The 16641-nt window shown below is 56.0% G+C and overlaps 6 protein-coding genes across 6 annotated transcripts; 5 read left to right on the top strand and 1 right to left on the bottom strand.

Moving 5' to 3' along the window:
* Window positions 1–262: 262 nt before the first annotated feature.
* ASPACDRAFT_44807 (zinc-binding alcohol dehydrogenase family protein) lies at window positions 263–1478 on the top strand (the record flags this gene model as incomplete). Its single annotated transcript, XM_020201489.1, has 2 exons — window positions 263–843; window positions 941–1478. 2 exons carry the CDS (start codon window positions 263–265, stop codon window positions 1476–1478), a joined length of 1119 nt encoding a protein of 372 aa, XP_020054640.1.
* Window positions 1479–1886: 408 nt separating this feature from the next.
* Window positions 1887–3749, bottom strand: ASPACDRAFT_1881795 (uncharacterized protein). Its single transcript, XM_020198256.1, has 4 exons — window positions 3280–3749; window positions 3024–3229; window positions 2498–2958; window positions 1887–2430 (listed from the first exon to the last, which is right to left on the bottom strand). The coding sequence occupies exons 1-4, from the start codon at window positions 3581–3583 to the stop codon at window positions 2001–2003; spliced, it is 1401 nt and encodes a 466-aa protein (XP_020054639.1). The 5' UTR covers window positions 3584–3749; the 3' UTR covers window positions 1887–2000.
* Window positions 3750–4200: 451 nt separating this feature from the next.
* On the top strand, window positions 4201–6376 carry ASPACDRAFT_122126 (transcription factor domain-containing protein). The gene is made up of 5 exons (XM_020196494.1): window positions 4201–4374; window positions 4456–4956; window positions 5007–5237; window positions 5286–5566; window positions 5628–6376. Exons 2-5 carry the CDS (start codon window positions 4544–4546, stop codon window positions 6221–6223), a joined length of 1521 nt encoding a protein of 506 aa, XP_020054638.1. The 5' UTR covers window positions 4201–4374; window positions 4456–4543; the 3' UTR covers window positions 6224–6376.
* A 597-nt stretch (window positions 6377–6973) lies between these two features.
* Window positions 6974–9199, top strand: ASPACDRAFT_79821 (MDR family MFS transporter). The gene is made up of 7 exons (XM_020205500.1): window positions 6974–7223; window positions 7322–7398; window positions 7473–7723; window positions 7797–7868; window positions 7935–8441; window positions 8527–8687; window positions 8749–9199. Exons 1-7 carry the CDS (start codon window positions 7002–7004, stop codon window positions 9136–9138), a joined length of 1680 nt encoding a protein of 559 aa, XP_020054637.1. The 5' UTR covers window positions 6974–7001; the 3' UTR covers window positions 9139–9199.
* Window positions 9200–11034: 1835 nt separating this feature from the next.
* Window positions 11035–11970, top strand: ASPACDRAFT_53243 (glycosyltransferase family 90 protein; the record flags this gene model as incomplete). The annotated part of the gene is made up of 1 exon (XM_020202717.1): window positions 11035–11970. The coding sequence occupies one exon, from the start codon at window positions 11035–11037 to the stop codon at window positions 11968–11970; it is 936 nt and encodes a 311-aa protein (XP_020054636.1).
* Window positions 11971–13067: 1097 nt separating this feature from the next.
* ASPACDRAFT_44802 (glycosyltransferase family 91 protein) lies at window positions 13068–14618 on the top strand (the record flags this gene model as incomplete). Its single annotated transcript, XM_020201488.1, has 1 exon — window positions 13068–14618. The coding sequence occupies one exon, from the start codon at window positions 13068–13070 to the stop codon at window positions 14616–14618; it is 1551 nt and encodes a 516-aa protein (XP_020054635.1).
* Window positions 14619–16641: the final 2023 nt, after the last annotated feature.

The following is a 16641-nucleotide window of genomic DNA, read 5'->3' as shown; positions in this document are numbered from 1 at the left end:
CCGGCGTCAGCCCTAAGTCCGTCCGCCCGCCGGACCCCGCCCGCCAATCAGTCCGCGGCGCTATACTCATCGGAAATTCCAGAAGGACAGAGACAACTGGAAATAACTTCATCACAACAAATAGCCATCCGGTCATAAACAAGACCAGACTTCATACATATCTAGTCCACTAGTCTCCACGCGTCGACAACTCGCGAAGACAGCCACAGCCACAGCCATAGCTTCAAGCCCCGCCCACATCCTCTCCACTCACATCATCACCATGAGCGAATTACCGACTACCCAACAGGCACTGAAGATAACCGGTCCCGGCAGCATCGAGCTGCACACCAGCCAGCCCCTACCCCAGCTGGGCGCCGACGAGGTGCTGGTGCGGGTCGCCTGTGTCGGACTGAACCCCTACGACGCCAAATCCGCCGACATGTCGCCCAGCCCCGGTGCCACCGCCGGGCTGGACTTCGCGGGCGAGATCGTGGCCCTCGGTGAGGGAGTCACCTCCTCCGCTTTCTTCTCGTCGCGCCTAGCCCTGGGCACGCGCGTGTGCGGCTGCGTGTTCGGCAACAACGCGGGCCAGCGCGACAACGGCGCCTTCGCCGAGTACGTGGCGGTGCCCGCGGCGCTGGTGCTCTGCATCCCGGACTCGATGAGCTTCCAGCAGGCGGCGACGCTGGGCTGCGGGCTGGCGACCACCGGATTGGCGCTGTACCAGACCCTCGGCCTGCCGCTCGTGGGCGCGAGCGAGTCAGAGTCGGAGAGTATTGCTTCAAGAAAGACTCCGACGTATGTCCTAGTGTATGGCGGAGGTACCGCGACAGGAACGCTGGCCATCCAAGTGCTGCGCCGGTAAGCCAGCCCCTACATCTCAAAGCAGACAAAATGAAAAATAAACAAAAGAAAGAAAGCATCCCAGCTTAGCTAACATCTGCTCAAATCCCAAAAGATTCGGCTTCACCCCACTAACCACCAGCTCCCCGCACAACTTCACGCGGCTGCAGCAACTCGGCGCGGCCGCGACCTTCGACTACCGGTCGCCGACCTGCGGCTCGGACCTGCGCGACCACACGGCCAACACGCTGGCCTTCGCGCTGGACTGCATCAGCACGACGAAGTCGATGCAGATCTGCTACGAGGCGATCGGCCGGGCGGGCGGCAAGTACGTCTCGCTGGACCCGTTCCCGCTGAACCGGCACACGCGCCGCAGCGTGCGCCCGGAGTGGGTGTTCCTGTTCACGCAGTTCGGGCGCGAGATCGTCGGCTGGGAGGCGCCGTACAATCTTCTTGCAAGGCCGGCGGACCGCGCCGCAGCGGAGCGGTGGTACGCGGAGATGGAGGCGGTTCTGGCGAAGGGAGGGCTGGTCACGCACCCCGTGCAGGAGGAGTCCGGCGGGTTGCGCGGAGTGATTGGCGGCATTGATGCGGTGCGGAGGGGTCAGGCCTCGGGGTTTAAGTTGGTGTATCCTATTTGGGGGTGTGCTTAGTTATCTTGGTTTTTGGTTGGTTTGTCATGAGGGATATTCGTTTTTTCTTTTGGTTGTTGTTTGGTAGGTTGGTAGGGAATGGTATCTGTTCTGGTCTAACTTGTGTCCAATTTGTAGTTTGGGACGGGTGAGTAGGGGATATTGATTCATGTATTATTCATGTGTTAGTGGAAGTTGCTACTATAATATGATAAAATAATATACAAAGAAAGAAATATAATAGTTAAATGTATATGTGACGGCAGTGTTGAACATTTTCGCTTTTCATCTGTCGCCTGAATTCTGTAGTTTGTTGTAATATTCATGTCAAAGACACGAGCTCGCCAAGAGGGCAACTGCATCTAACACTTTCATTTTCTATCAACTGATTATGTGAGATAAACCATAATCCAAATTGTTTACATAAATGTCCGAATGTAAGAAGATATAAACCTCAAAACCTCAACTCTACCTCTCCCTCCTCCCCCATCTCCCAAGCCCCAAACCAAACCCCCCCAAAAAATCACCAAAATAACCCCTCAACTAAACCTTCGACAAGAACCCCCACCCCCCAATCCTCACCCTCAGAATAACCATCACCACTGTCGACACCGCGTACGCCACCCCACTAAACACCGCCGCGTACACATAATCCCCGCCATTCCGGGTGATCAACACGCCCGCGATCGGGGGACTCGTCAGCGCCCCCAACCCGGCCACCGCAAACACCGTGCCCACCCGGTATCCGATCTCCGTGGGCGGGGACAGCGCCATGACGAGCATGGGGCCCAGGCCGATGGTGGTGCCCGACACAAACCCGAACAGGATGGTGAAAACAATGATGGCGGCGTTGCCGCGCGAGGGGAGCCACGAGGCGAGCACCACCACGATCGAGGCGACCATCGCCAGGATGAAGACGTTGAATTGGCCATACTTGCGCGCCCAGATCTGGGGGACGGTGCGGCCGAAGAAACTTTCCCATGTGGATTAGTTTTATTGTTTGGTGGGGAAGGGGGTTCAAGGGGCTGGCTGCAACATACCTTACGCCGTTTTGGATGGGGATCAGATTGTAGCCCATCGTCACGGACATGCCGTAGTGGATGGAGGAGATTACCATGAACACGTAGGGGACGAACATGCCCCCTTTTTGGGGGGTCAGTTCTATCTGTTGTCTGATCTTTGGATGGTATCGGGGAGAGAACGTACAGTACATGAAGAAGCTGGCGATGCACATCAGCAAGAAGTTCACCTCCTTTAACGGCCGCAGGTAGTGGCTGAGCTTGAACTCCTTCGGGCTGTGGGTGGCGTTGGACGAGATTAGCGTGCAGGTGACGAGCAGCAGGCCGAGGATCAGGAATGCGCAGGCGCGCATCGTCCAGGCGAACCCGATCGACGAGAGCAGGTGGTTGACCATGAAGGGGAAGATGACGCCGCCCAGCGAGGAGCCGGCGATGGCGAATCCTCCGGCCAGGGCGCGGCGGTCGTGGAAGTAGGTCATTGGCTTGGAAGAAGTATGAGTTGTGTGGTGGTGGGATCAGGGGGCAGAGGCTGGACGGGGTCACTTACGGCGGTCATGGATGGGGTGATAATCAACGAGGTGCCGAGTCCGGAGCACACGGACTGGCTGAGGATGAACTGGTAGTATTTGGTGGACAGGCTGGCCATCATGAGGCCGAAGACGTGCAGGAAGGTGCCGATGACGATGGGGAGACGCGGGCCATGGCCGTCGTACAGTCGGCCGGCCACGGGGGAGAACCCGAGCATGAAGAAAACTGAAGCCTGTCAGAGAGGATGCGTTTGAGCGACTTGAAGGCCAACATACAGAGCACCGAGGAGATCCAGGACACCTGCGAACTGGAATAGTCACGCAGCTGGTTCAGCTCATACTCAGCCTGAAAGACCGCAACACAGTTGACCCAGCCAAAGGAGGCGAACATGCCCAGAACACCACCAGTCAGTGCCAACCAGGCCCTGGCTCCCTGCTTCTTAGGGGGCGACGCGGCAGCCGGGCTGGCATCTTCCGCCGAGTGACTGGTTTCCGAGTCGCCAGGGTCGCCAGTGTGCGAGGGATGCGGGCCTTTCTCCAGGCTGGAGGCGGTAGAAGATGAGTCGTGTGTCTCCGACATTCTCGAGGGGATAAACTCAGCTGATGGTAGCACGATAAGGGGGACTGAGCAGGAGCTGCAGGGGATGTTTTTCTATAGCAGAAGAAAAGGGTTGGAGCCAGCCCTAAGGCTGTAAGGCTCCAAGGCTAGACTCCGGTCGCCCAGCGCTGGGGGCCGCATCCTTCGGACTCACCACCAATAGTAGACTTATTACGGTCGGAGATCTTGAAGAAAGGAGCGGAGATGGCTGACTTGTCCGTTGAGGGATTGACTTGGCTACTGGACTGCTCTTCACGCAATAGGTGTGTTGGGAGGGCATGATAAGGTTGGATGGTAAGCATAAATCTATGTGAGGCTGCATGTACAGTAGATGTACAGTACAGAACTGTATCCAGATGTAGTGGCCGGAGTCAGCCAGCCATTCAACAAACTACCTGCAGAGTGGTGAGAGAGATAGCATGGGATTATCGACCAGTGATTCCAATAAACCAGATGACTCCAATCAATCTGTAAGTTTAATCTGTAAATTAATCTGTAATATGTTGGGCATAAGCAGGAGAGGTCACGTGTCAGTCGGGGTTGCCCCAAGGCCGTGTCCGGTCCCTCTCCATATCCACTTTCTCCCTCCTATTCCTCCTCCGCTCCTCTTTCTTTGCCCCTTTCCCTTCCCATTTCATGTGAGCCCAGCAAGATCTGCGTATCATGATGGAATCCGCCATACGCTCCCCTCTACCCTATGGCAATGCGTGTGCCACCTGTGCTCGTGCCAAGTGTCGATGCGTACCCCGGAGTGCGGGCGGCCGTTGTGAAAGGTGGGTCAAAAGTCCGTCCAGTTGACACTAACATTATCAGTATCAACAATCACCATTGACAAGATGATTCAAACACCACAGATGCCACCGTCTCAACAAAGAATGTCGCATCCCCGAGGGCCGTCGCAAGACGCGCCCTCTTTCCAAGACGGTCCAGCTGGAACGGAAAATGGATGGGCTGATGATGCTGCTGACCTCCTCCGGTGCCGCCGGTCGGACCGGACTGCAGACGCCGACTCCGCTCCCCGCAGACACTCATCCAGAGCCTGAGGCCGAAACATCCTCCCCCGAACGAGAAGACGTCGTCGACACTCCAGCGGAGGAAGAAGAGGCTCTGCATGCCTTCCGTACACACCGGCTGCAGTTCCTTCCTCTAATCCATATCCCCGCCACAACCACTGCGCAAGACCTAAAACACCAGTCGCCATTCCTGTGGCGGTGTATCACCGCGGTGGAGAGTAAGCATGCCGCCCGGCAAGCCGCCTTGTGTGTCACCATCCGCGAGCTGGCGGGCAAACGCCTGTTGGTCGACTGCGATAAGTCCCTGGACTTGCTGCAGGGGGTCTTGGTCTATCTCGCCTGGTATATCTTGCCTCCTGGGTCTGTGTGAGTTCATCGCTGATCGACTGCAGGGTCACGTTTCACAGCCAGCCGCAAAAGTCATCGCTATGCATCTATGCCCAGATGGCGATCGGCCTGGTCTACGAGCTGGGGCTCAACAAGCCTGCGCCGCCGGACCTGAGCATGACCGTGTCTAACAGCAATGCTGTGGGCCACATGCCGGGGCTGAAAGCGTCCATCTCGACGCGCCGCACGATGAACGAACGCCGCGCAGTCTTGAGCTGCTTTGTGCTGACTTCCATGTACGTTCCACCGCACTGAAACACTGGCCGAGTGACTGACCAGCACAGAATCGCGCAGTTTCTCGGGCGAATGGACCCGCTGCGATGGACCCCGCACATGAAAGAGTGTCTCGACATCCTCGCGCAAAGCGACGAATCACCCGGTGACGGCGTCCTGGTGCAGATCACGCGCACGCGACTCCTCGCAGACCAGATCCTACAGGGACCCTGGAGTGAGGGCGTGTACGGCCTGCATCCGACCCAGGCGCTCGCCGCGTTCCATCTCAAGGCATTCGAGTCACGGCTGGAGACGATCAAAGTCGAGATGCCCATTCCCCTGACCGGCAACAGTACGTGCAACCTCCTGGAAACCACTATCAAACAGCACAGCAGAGACTAACCGGCACCCAGAACCCATCCTATTTCATCTCTACGACACCGAAATCAGCCTCTACGAGGTTGCCCTCGTCAAGCCCCCGCCCGACGAGGAGATGAGCAGCCAGCGACTCGGCCACCTGTACGCCTGCCTGCACGTGGTCAAGCAGTTCTTCGACCTCTTTTTCACCATCGCTCCGGCGGAATACACCTCCCTGGCGCTGCCCTATCTCACCCAGGTGTCGCACTGCTTGGTGACCCTCTTCCGACTCTCGACCTTGGACTACCCGGGCTGGGACAAGGCGGCGGTGAAAGGCACGGTGGACCTGTTAGTGGTCGCGGAACAGATCGCCACGCGCATGAGCCAGGTGGCCGCGGCGGTCGGGATGCACAGCGATGGGGCGCTCGGCGATCCGTTCAGTAAGCTGGGGATGATGATGCAGAAGCTGCGGAGCGAGTGGGCGGTGCGGCTGCCCGAGTGTCCCGGGGTGGTGGTCGATCGCGGTGGTGGGGGCGGGGAGGGGTTTGCGTCGAGCATGGAGATGGGCGATCTGGATAGTTTCCTGAGCTGGTCGGAGATGGCGTGGTTGACCGAGGGGAACGGGGCGGGCGGGTTTTCTTCTTGGTCGTAGTGGATATACATTTGGTGTATCGAGCTATGACGTCTTTGTCTATGTCCCTCTTGTTCATGTATATTTGTAGGATAAGTCGGTGGTGTAGAGAGCTTCAGATACCCGAGACAGCTGAATTTATATCTTGCGCCGCTTACATCTCCGAAGCACGCGTTCATGTTTACAACAATTTCACTGTATGATATCTTTGTGGCTTTCTAAGGATATTTCAAGAGTCCTCACTGCATACCAGGGTAGACAATAATTGAAAGCAAAACTATAACAGTAGTAATTTGTGCCACTTTACCTCGTTGTAAGCCACGCCGGACGAAGACACTGGGGCCGTTCGTCCTGTTCCATTCTTCCCACAAAGCACAGCCTACGAAGTACAGCCATCCTATCGCTGGAACTTTGTCGAGTCAATTTGTAATTAGACAACATTGATACTATATTATTTTGCTCGGTAAATTCCCAAATGGGGAGATCTCCGACCGGTAGCAGCAAACAAGGGATACGGCGTTGACCACTACTAGTAAGGACCGGAATTCGCAGCGGGAGAACCGGCGTTCGACAGCGCCAGCGCAGCCATCATCCCCCCCCCCACAAAAACAAACCGGCGTCCGGAGACGGGAACTACCAACACCGTCTCCGGCCCCGATACTTAAAACAAGCCCTCCCATCTACCTTCATTCCGCTGACATTATTTAGGTGCCATCTCAATACTCCTCTAGCATACAGAGCCAACATGGCGCAATCACTTGAGAAACCCCGTTCGCCGAAAAGCCTTCACGCCGCCACGATGAGCCAAGACAGCACCAGCACCAGCAGCAAGCCCCATCTGCTGGGCTCCAACCCCACCCCGTGGGAACCGGAGCCGGAGCATCACGACGAGAAGAAACCCATCCACCCGAAAGACGAGTACGAGCCGGAATGGGTGCACGGGTTGACGCTGGTGATGGTGATCGCAGGAATCACGCTGGTCGTGTTTCTGATGTTGTTGGATGTGTCGATTGTGTCGACGGTGGGCCATTCCCAATTACCCCCCTACTTGCACCACGAGGAAGATGCACTCAAAACGGAAAGCGAAAATACTGACCTTATGGTTTTGGTGGGAAATAGGCGATCCCCAAAATTACGAGTCAGTTCAATTCCCTCGAGGATGTGGCCTGGTACGGTAGCGCGTATACGATCTCCAGGTAGGAAATCCCCTCGATGCCCTTCGAATAACCCTACCCTATGTTATCTAGCTAACGACCGCGACACGAGACAGCGCCGCCCTCCAACCCCTCACCGGTAAATTCTACACCTACTTCTCCTCGAAATGGACCTTCCTCTCCTTCTTCGGGCTGTTCGAGCTGGGCTCCCTGATCTGCGGGGTGGCCACCTCGTCCAAGATGCTGATCATCGGGCGCGCGGTGGCCGGGATGGGGTCGTCGGGGATGCTGAACGGGGCGCTGAACATCCTGGCCGGGGCGGTGCCAAACAAGAAGCGGCCGGCGATGATTGGGGTGATTATGGGAGGTGTGTATCCCTGTTCCCCTTCGTTTTGATGCTTGCAGGAAGAAAAGAGTAATTGACTAATGGTGACTCGCAGTGGGACAGCTCGGCCTCGTAGGCGGGCCGTTAGTCGGTGGTGCGTTTACGACCTACTCGACCTGGCGGTGGTGTAAGTTCGGATTATCCATTCTTTCATCGCAAACCACAGCATACACTGACACTCCCTCCGAAATAGGCTTCTACATGAACCTGCCCATCGGCGCGTTAGTGGGCGCCCTCCTCCTCTTCACCCGGATCCCAGACCAGAAGCCCAAACCCCCGGCGCGGGAAGTGCTGCAGTCGCTCTTCCTCCAGAAATTCGACCTGGTGGGGTTCGTGCTCTTCGCGCCGGCGTCAATCATGCTGCTGCTCGCCCTACAGTACGGCGGCAACAGCTACGCGTGGGACAGCGCGACGGTGATCGGGCTGTTCGTTGGGTCGGCGGCGACGTTCGCAGTGTTTGCGCTGTGGGAGCGGCGCATGGGCGCCGAGGCGATGATCCCCGGCCACCTGGTGTGCGACCAGATCGTGCTGTGCAGCAGCCTGCTGTCGATGGTGATCTTCGGGTTCACGATGACGCTCTCGTACTACCTGCCCATCTACTTCCAGTCGGTGCGGGGCAAGTCGGCGCTGGTGAGCGGGGTGAACCTGCTGCCGAATATCCTGTGTCAGTTGATAATGGCGGTTGTGTCGGGGGTTCTGAGTACGTTCCTCCCCTGTAGTCTTTTCATCATCCACTCCTTCTGCGGACGGAAACAAGACGCAGCAAAGCTAACGATGGATTCCAGCTTCGAAACTGGGCTACTACCTCCCCTGGGGCGTGCTGGGCGCCATCCTCGACTCCGTGGGTAACGGCTTCCTCTCGACCCTGGGCCCGCACACCTCCGTCCCCAAGTGGGCAGGGTACCAGGCACTGGTGGGGTTTGGGCGCGGCGCAATCTCACAAGTTGTGAGTCCTTCCTCCTCTCCCCAAACCACACTCATTCCAGCCAAGCTAACCCCAAATCAAGCCGATGATCGCCATCCAAAACGCAGTGCAAGGCGACGACGTCTCCACGGCGATGGCGATGATGACCTGCGCGCAGACCTTCGGCGGGGCGATCTTCCTGGCGGTGGCGGAGGTGATCTTTGCGCAGGCGCTGCGCACGGAGATCCCGCGGTATGCGGCGGGCGTCGACGCGGCGGGGGTCATCCAGGCGGGCGCGACGGGGTTCCGGTCGGTGGTGTCGTCGGAAGACTTGCCGGCGGTGGTGCGCGCGTTCGCGAAGAGCGTGGATCAGGTATTCTATTTGACGACGGCGCTGTCGGTGGCGCAGTTTGTGTTCGCGTGGGGGGTCGGGTGGAGGAGTGTGAAGAAGGAGAAGAAGGCGGAAGAGGAAGGTCTTGAAATGGAGGCGTGATTTTTCAGTTGCTACCTTTTATGTTGATTTAGCGTTGGTTGCTCTCTGCTCAGGAGTGTTCATTATGATGATAAAATTCCCTCCTCTAGGTGATTATGTCTTCGATGCTTGACGTGTCTCTCTTATCCTGACTACGAATTAACTTACGTCCTCATCCGATGGCGTATCGGCCATTGTCCGGGAAGTGCAGCGGGCGGACTTGGTCTATAATGAGAATGAGTGGATTTGGTCTTGACAATAAGCGAGATCAAGATTATACCTGCGTACAAGGGATGGATACGTCGACTTGGCTGAAGGAGCCTGGGGTAGGGTGCTGGAAGGGCTGGGGAACGTTGCGACGGTATGTAGAGAGGGCGTAACCACATCAAGCGGCATCCAGCTCAACCGCTGACCAGCACTGCACTCGTCGAGTAGTCTTGGCTGCGCATTGTACATACAGTAGGTACAATACCGATTTAATCGGAGAATAGATCCGTAAAGGACGCAGAGTGCCCCTTGGGCCGAATTGTCCATGCTGACTGCAGATTGACAGGGATTAGACTTATCCAGTTGGTCAGTTGGGAGAAAGCCCGAACATTCCATAAGTTCCAACATATTATTGGTATAGTATCTATGGCTGCTCAGTGTCGCCCGTTGCAGTGTGCCAAAAAAAGCAAATGATGGCGTAAATGATTAAGCCACAGCTTATGGATTCGAGAAACCCTTTCAGCCTGAGGCATCAAAGAAACGGAACGGTAGATCTAGGCCGATCGCCGGACCATCTCTCACTCTCCCGCCTCGACCCCTGGTTGGCAAAAATGTAACTTGGTTACTACCGAACTACATTTTCGTATACGGTCACCATGGTTCCATAAACCCCAATGACGCGCATATCTTCTTCTCTAAGTTCTTTGAACGGAAGAATTTCACCATGTTACTTTTTGTTGGTTGCACAGGTAGCCATTCTGTCTATCATCTTCTCTCTCTTTATTTTTGGTAAGTCGTAATCCTTTTTCTTTTCTGTTGGCCTTAAAGCGAGAACGCCATATATCTATATCGACAAAGCCAATGCCCACATTTTCATAATTTTCCTTCAATACATTGCCATTAGCTGAGGCGGCCGTACACGCAAAAGTCGCAATGTCACTGCTTCGATTCAGACTCTGGATACGAAGCTGTCAGGCTACATTTGTTATCTCAGCCACCATTTTCATTATACTCATTGCGTCCCAGCTCTACTTCCAATCGCACTATGGGGGGATTTGGGGTCGCTTCAGCAACCACGAGGAGGCTCTTAAGACGACCGAATCGGCTTGCACGCCCGCTCAGGCCGGCAAAGGTCTATCCGCTGCTGCCATCCGATGCAGGATTGAAGCCGCACAGTCGCGCATGGCGCATTTTCTCGAGGCTCAATCGCGCACGCCCGAGGCCGCCATCGCCGAGTACGAGAGACGCTACCGTCGAGCCCCACCCCCGGGGTTTCGGGAGTGGGTGCAGTTTGCCATAGACCACGACTCGCAGGTGATTGACGATTTCGATCAGATTGAGATCGACCTCCGCCCCTACCGAACCGACGAGGCCCAGCGCGTCTTTCAACAGCTTAACGACAACAAACACAACCAGCCCCAGGAAGATTGGCCACACACCCGACGGGTGGTCTTTGTCGACGGGGGTCATGTCAATGTCTCAGGGGAACTTCTATACAGCGGCGAATGGACGAAGCTTCTCGCCCCCTTCGCGCATGCCTTGCCTCGCAATCTCTTGGTCTACATGAACAGCATTGACGAGCCCCGTGTGCTCGCAAAAGCGGCGGGGGGATCTCTTGAGGAGAGTGTGACCTTCGTCGACCATCGAGATCGATCCATCGAGGGGTTGATCCAGGAATCCTGCACGCAAGTAGAGCACCGCCACGTGAACATGGAACACAATGTCTGCCTGTCCCCGGAGCCGGGGAAGCTGCACGGCTTCGTCGCCTCTCCGGGCAACTTCATCTACACCCACGCGCGCGCTCCGATCCTGAGTTACGCGCGCATGGCGCCCTTCCACGACATCTTGGTTCCGTGCCCCTTCTACGTGAACAACCCGGTGGCGCAAGACGAGAAGAAGACGGAAACGGAGGATTCGATTCCCTTCCACGACAAGTTGAAGGTGGTTTACTGGCGGGGCCGGTCGACCGGCGGCCACGCGCTACGCACGACGTGGCGGTACGGCCACCGACAGCGGTTTGTCGGGTTCGTGCACGCGCTGCAGCGGGCGGCGGAGGTATTCGATGTGAGTCGGTTCTTCTTCGGCCCCTCCATCCGGGGGTGGGGCGAGCGCACCACCACCACCACCACCACCACTCGCGGCGCCCTGCGGATTGCGTTCGACGTGCAGATGGGGGGTTTCATCCAGTGCGACGAAGAGGTCTGCGACGAGATGGAGCGGGTGCTGGGCCATGCGCACTTCGAGGGCCAGGATGCCGAGCGGCAGTTTCGCTACCTCTACGACCTGGACGGGAACGGCATGAGCGGCCGCTTCTACCACCTCCTCTCGCAGCGCGCCGTCGTGCTGAAGCAGACCTGGTTCCAGGAGTGGCACGACGAACGTCTGCTCCCCTGGGCGCACTATATCCCCGTTACGATGGGCATGGAGGAGCTGCCCTCCGTGGTGGACTTCCTCATCAATGACCCCGACGGCGAGCGTATTTCCGCGGAGATTGCAGAGGCCGGGTCTGCCTGGTCGCGCCGGGTTCTGCGCGATATCGATATGTCAGTCTACGTTTACCGGTTGTTGTTGGAGATGGCGGCAATCTTTAAGCCTTTGGACCCGGATGAGAAGGTTTGGGAGACTGTGACCGAGCAGTTGCTCTAAGACTTATGGCAAGATATGGATACATCTACATCTATACATAAACGGAAAATGTAAGGAAAGGCAAATCGCGTAGAGCCGACGTCTGGGATTGTATTTTGGGGGTGCTAGATAACATCGTGCCAAATTCAATGCCCTGAGATGTACTACACAACCAAGGAACTTCCTTCTCTTCACCTTCGACTAGATAAATCGTCGAGACACTTCTATGGTGGAAGCGTACTCGGTGTCCCTGATGAGCTCCCAGCTCAGAGAAGATTTCTCCTGCTCCCGCCAGTAGTAGTCAGCTTGGCTCGTGTGCTGGGAACCACTTCGGCCCTGGGCCTCATCTACGCGCCGAGTGGTATCCGCTGTTCCGGGCTCTACCAAGTATGGGTGACGCATCATCACTCGTGATTCGGCTTGTCGAGCGTCCACCTTCCTCTACCGGCAGATGCTCTCCTGTGCTAGCTTGATTGGCGTGATCGCCCGTTTCACTGAGATGTTCCCCGCCTAGGGTACCGTGACTGCTGCCTCCTGGGGTCTACAATTACGATGAACGGAGCCAGACCCAAATGGAGCCTTTATGCCTGGGCTGGCGGTACGATTGATCCATGGGGGGCTGGTTTTTGGCTGCCATGAACTTCACACTATAGTTCTGTCGTGTCCTGTGACTCGGATTCAAGGACTCTTCGTCTGGTCTAGATTTTAGACAGAGGTCTCGAGGTTCCCTGGAACACCCCCGATAAACTTTTAGTCTTCCCGTGAAGGTAATCCGAATAAGCTTCAAGTTGGCCCGAACTCGCCGTGCCGAACGGCGCGTGCATGGTTCTCGGATCAGCCAAAGGGATCTATGGTACTGAGCCTCGGAAGCTACCTGGAGAACAAAGAAAAAGCCCAACAAGTCTCGAAATGTTGATAACGATGACACATTGACCATGCCGGTCTGGACCTCAGTCTGCTGACTTGTGGCCCTAAGCATTCTCCTTGCCTGCGCGGCCGCTTAGCGACTGAGAATTTGTCGAAACGCCGTTCCTACTTTTATTTTTCGTTTGTTTGACCGTCGCTCTACAACCCGTTGACCAGCCTGTTGAACAACTGGTTGCGATAGATCTGGCACCATGAGGTTGAATAGGCGCAATCTCCGAAAAGGAGCCACAGGCATCGTCAGTATAATAATCGCACTACTGCTGTTGACGTCCCTGGAGCGGTTCGTGAACGAGGCGACCCCCTTGGAAGAGCTCACCCTTCTTGGCTACCAGAACGATGGCTTGATCGGCGCGAACGTTGACTGTGGCGATCGAGCGCTCAATTCCACCCTACTCGTACATTCCAGCCTTGGTCTGCACGATAATCTCACACGGACGGTGCGGTCTTTACAGCACTACCCCGAGATCCGGTACGAGTTCGAGCAGCAGAGCCTCTCCTTCGAGAACTGGGTGGACAAGAATTGGGTGGAGCTCTCGGGCTCCGCCGTCTGGATGGCTCGCTATCAGGTGTACCTGCTGGTGAACCGAGTCAGCTATTATCCCTCGGGCAACCTGGCCCAGCCTACAATCAGTTGGCTTCGCGGGCGTCTCTACGATTCGGCGTGGCAGCCGTTGGACGGCCATACCATTGACTGGCAGGGCGAAGCGATCGCCTTCCCACGCATCTTCGACGTGCCCATATCGTGGCCGCCGTCGGGGCAGATCTTCTGGGGCGCGGAAGACCCGCGAATCCTGCTCGAGGAGAACGTCCCCGACGCGGAGCCCGTGATCGTCTTCAACATGATCGAGGGCTTGAACCTCCGCCGCCGCATGTACATCCACCGGCCTTTCTCGCGGTTCACCACCTCGTTGACCATCGCCCACGAGGAGCCGCATTTGGTGGAAAAGAACTGGTCACCCTTTTTCGACCCCTCTCGGGGCGAGGGTGACGACCCCGCGTCCGTGCCTCGTCCGAGCCACCATCTACATCTCGTCTACGGCTTCCACCCCTTGCGCGTGCTGCGATGCGATCTCCGCGACGGCCGCTGCGACTGGGACTACACCGAGGAGGCGTCCACCCAGCTGGTGCCCGACGGCCCCCACGTGGACGGGGACATGCGCGGAGGCACGAATTTCGTCCCCGTCCAGACCACCACCTCTTCCTCAGAGCCATTGCTGCGGCTCTGGGCTGGCCTCCCCCGCACGCATCTCGACGGCGGGTGCAGCGAGGGCGCCACCTACCGGCCGGAGCTGATGATCCTGGCCAGCCCGGCCCCGGCGGAGTTCTACATCCTCTACTCAAGCGATGCCCTGGAGCTCGGGCCGGCCGTGCTCAATCAATCAGCGCAGACCCACCCGTGCAGCGGGCCGCATATCGTCATCCCGTATGCGATCGTGCGGTGGGATCAACGGCCGGGACACGATCTGATGGCGGTGTCACTGAGTGTGGCGGACCGGACCATGCAAGTAGTGCATCTCCAGGGGGTGCGGGCGCTCATCGATCGCCTCCCGGTGATGCGGACGGGGATGCCGGACCTACGGACCCGGGATCGAGATGCAGAGCCAGACGTTCCCCGAAAATCGCGGTGGTCCGCGGCCGGCAAGCATGTGTTGGAATGCTCGGTGTCGGCGGCGAGGAACACTAGTCTGGAGAATGTCAAGCATGCTGAACGGCTGCTCACAGGCTCGGAGAACTTGCGATAGTATAATTTCACTTGGTTCTATTATATTTTATCTGATGGGAAGCGTGAAGAACGTGGATTCCAGGCTATCTGGGAAGAACTAACTACACACACGGCCGAAGGCGGTGAGCTGCCCAGCCAGTGGGAGGCCAGGCACTCGTCACTATCTGTTATCACCTCAATTATCTTGTATCTCATTTCATTTGAATTTAGCTCATCTTATATTTGGTGTTTGATAAGTTGAGGGGGCCGGGGGTGGGGGCGGGGATCAAACTACGGTGGAGGTCCAGTATCTTCTGCGCACAAGCATACGTTTGAACAAGGCCAAGAGCCTATGCTTCGATGTTACTTCCCTGTTCACTGAACGTGCATCGTGGCTTCATACTAGAGTAGAAGTTGGCGACCTGACCAAAAGGTTGAGTACAGTGGGGGGGAGGGTGAAGACCCAACACCAACTGGGCTTCTTCCCTCTTGAGCCAGATGTGAACCTCATCACTCTGAAAACGGATGCGTGCGGAAGCTAAGACCATCTTGGTAGTGTCAATTACGTACAGTACCTCGGACTCTTGTGCACGGTGCAATCGTCAAAATCATGGTACATAGCTTGCCCGTGGACTGTGGACCGATCGAGCCAGAATCCCCTTTACAGCCGCTTCCCGCGGAGACAGATGTCTGTCCCACGGTTCGCAGAGACAACAAGAACCCATGTTCTGGGCGGGAAGAATCCGCGGGTTGTCCCGTGTGGCATGGGGCTTACCAAAAACAAGCTTGTCCACTATCACGGGAAGACGAAAACCCTAATCTACAGCGGGATGAAGCCTATTTGCTCTTCAAGCGTCGGATATTCAGCTTTCCAGTGCTAGAGATTGAGTCTAAAGAAGTTTACAAGTCTTCCTCTCCTAAGGTAGGAGTTCATTTACGAGGAACTAGACCCGGGTAGAATCTGGGTCCCCACTCAGTTTTTGGGGGGGGGGGGGGCAAGGGAAACAAAGCTAATTGAGCCTAGAGCTTGTTTTTCCCAGTCATCACAGAGTGAACTTTATCCTTACCGGGGTCAAGCTTGCTTTTAAGCTCTATCGTTCGATCAGGCTGTTACGCGCCAAGTAAAAGTTCGGATTGGGTATTGAGGTGGGTATATGGGAGGTGGAAAGTGGTGTTCTCTTGCTTGCAGAGATGGTCTATTGGCCTTGGGTCAGTTTGCGTATCGTATTTGGAGGAGAATCAGATCAATCCAACTTCTACTTCTAGCTGAAATTCCGCATCTGATCTTGGATATCGCATGGTCCTATTACTCCCAAAAGGCGAAACGAAACGTACGGATACGACCATGATCCTGGGATCTATGTTTCCTAGGTGATAGATCACCAAATGTACTTGAATAAACATGGTTTCTGTGTGACGTGAGCAATGAATTATGGCGACAATGAGTTTACAAACTTGTCTTTGTAGGGAGAAAAACAAACTTTTCATTATTTCGTTTCAACAAATCATCAGACTATTAGTACGAGGTGTAACCAACGACAAGCATTACAGGACAGGTTACATGTTCATCGCCAGTAGAAAGAAGCAATTACGGGATAGGAACCAAAGTCACACATATCAGACTCAACAGTCAAGATAACAGACGGAAACAGGAGACGTCGCATAAAGTAAAACGCAAGAAAAAAAGTAAAAATAAATCCTAAATCTCGGTTCAATCCTCGTGATAATCCCCAAAGCTCGTACTCTTTTCGAATTCCGCATTTTGGCTTTTGTGTTCCCTTTTTTTTGTCAACTTGTTCCGAGTCTTGTGTAGCATGCTCAAGAGGCCACGGTCTGCCATGAATCTGTAGGAGTGTACCATGGGTCGCAGACGGTAATTGTTTTGCAGGCGGAGGTGGTGGTTGTGGTGGGCTTGGTGGTGGTGGTCTTGGTGGTTGTGGTGGTGGGCTTGGTGGTGGTGGGCTTGGTGGTGGTGGTCTTGGTGGTTGTGGTCTTGGTGGTTGTGGTCTTGGTGGTTGTGGTGGTGGGCTTGGTGGTGGTGGTCTTGGTGGTTGTGGTGGTGG

This window comes from Aspergillus aculeatus (assembly GCF_001890905.1).
Source record: "Aspergillus aculeatus ATCC 16872 unplaced genomic scaffold ASPACscaffold_11, whole genome shotgun sequence".
NCBI lineage: Eukaryota > Fungi > Ascomycota > Eurotiomycetes > Eurotiales > Aspergillaceae > Aspergillus > Aspergillus aculeatus.
The sequence above is the reverse complement of the archived record's forward strand: the minus strand, read 5'-3'. Positions and strand labels throughout refer to the sequence as shown.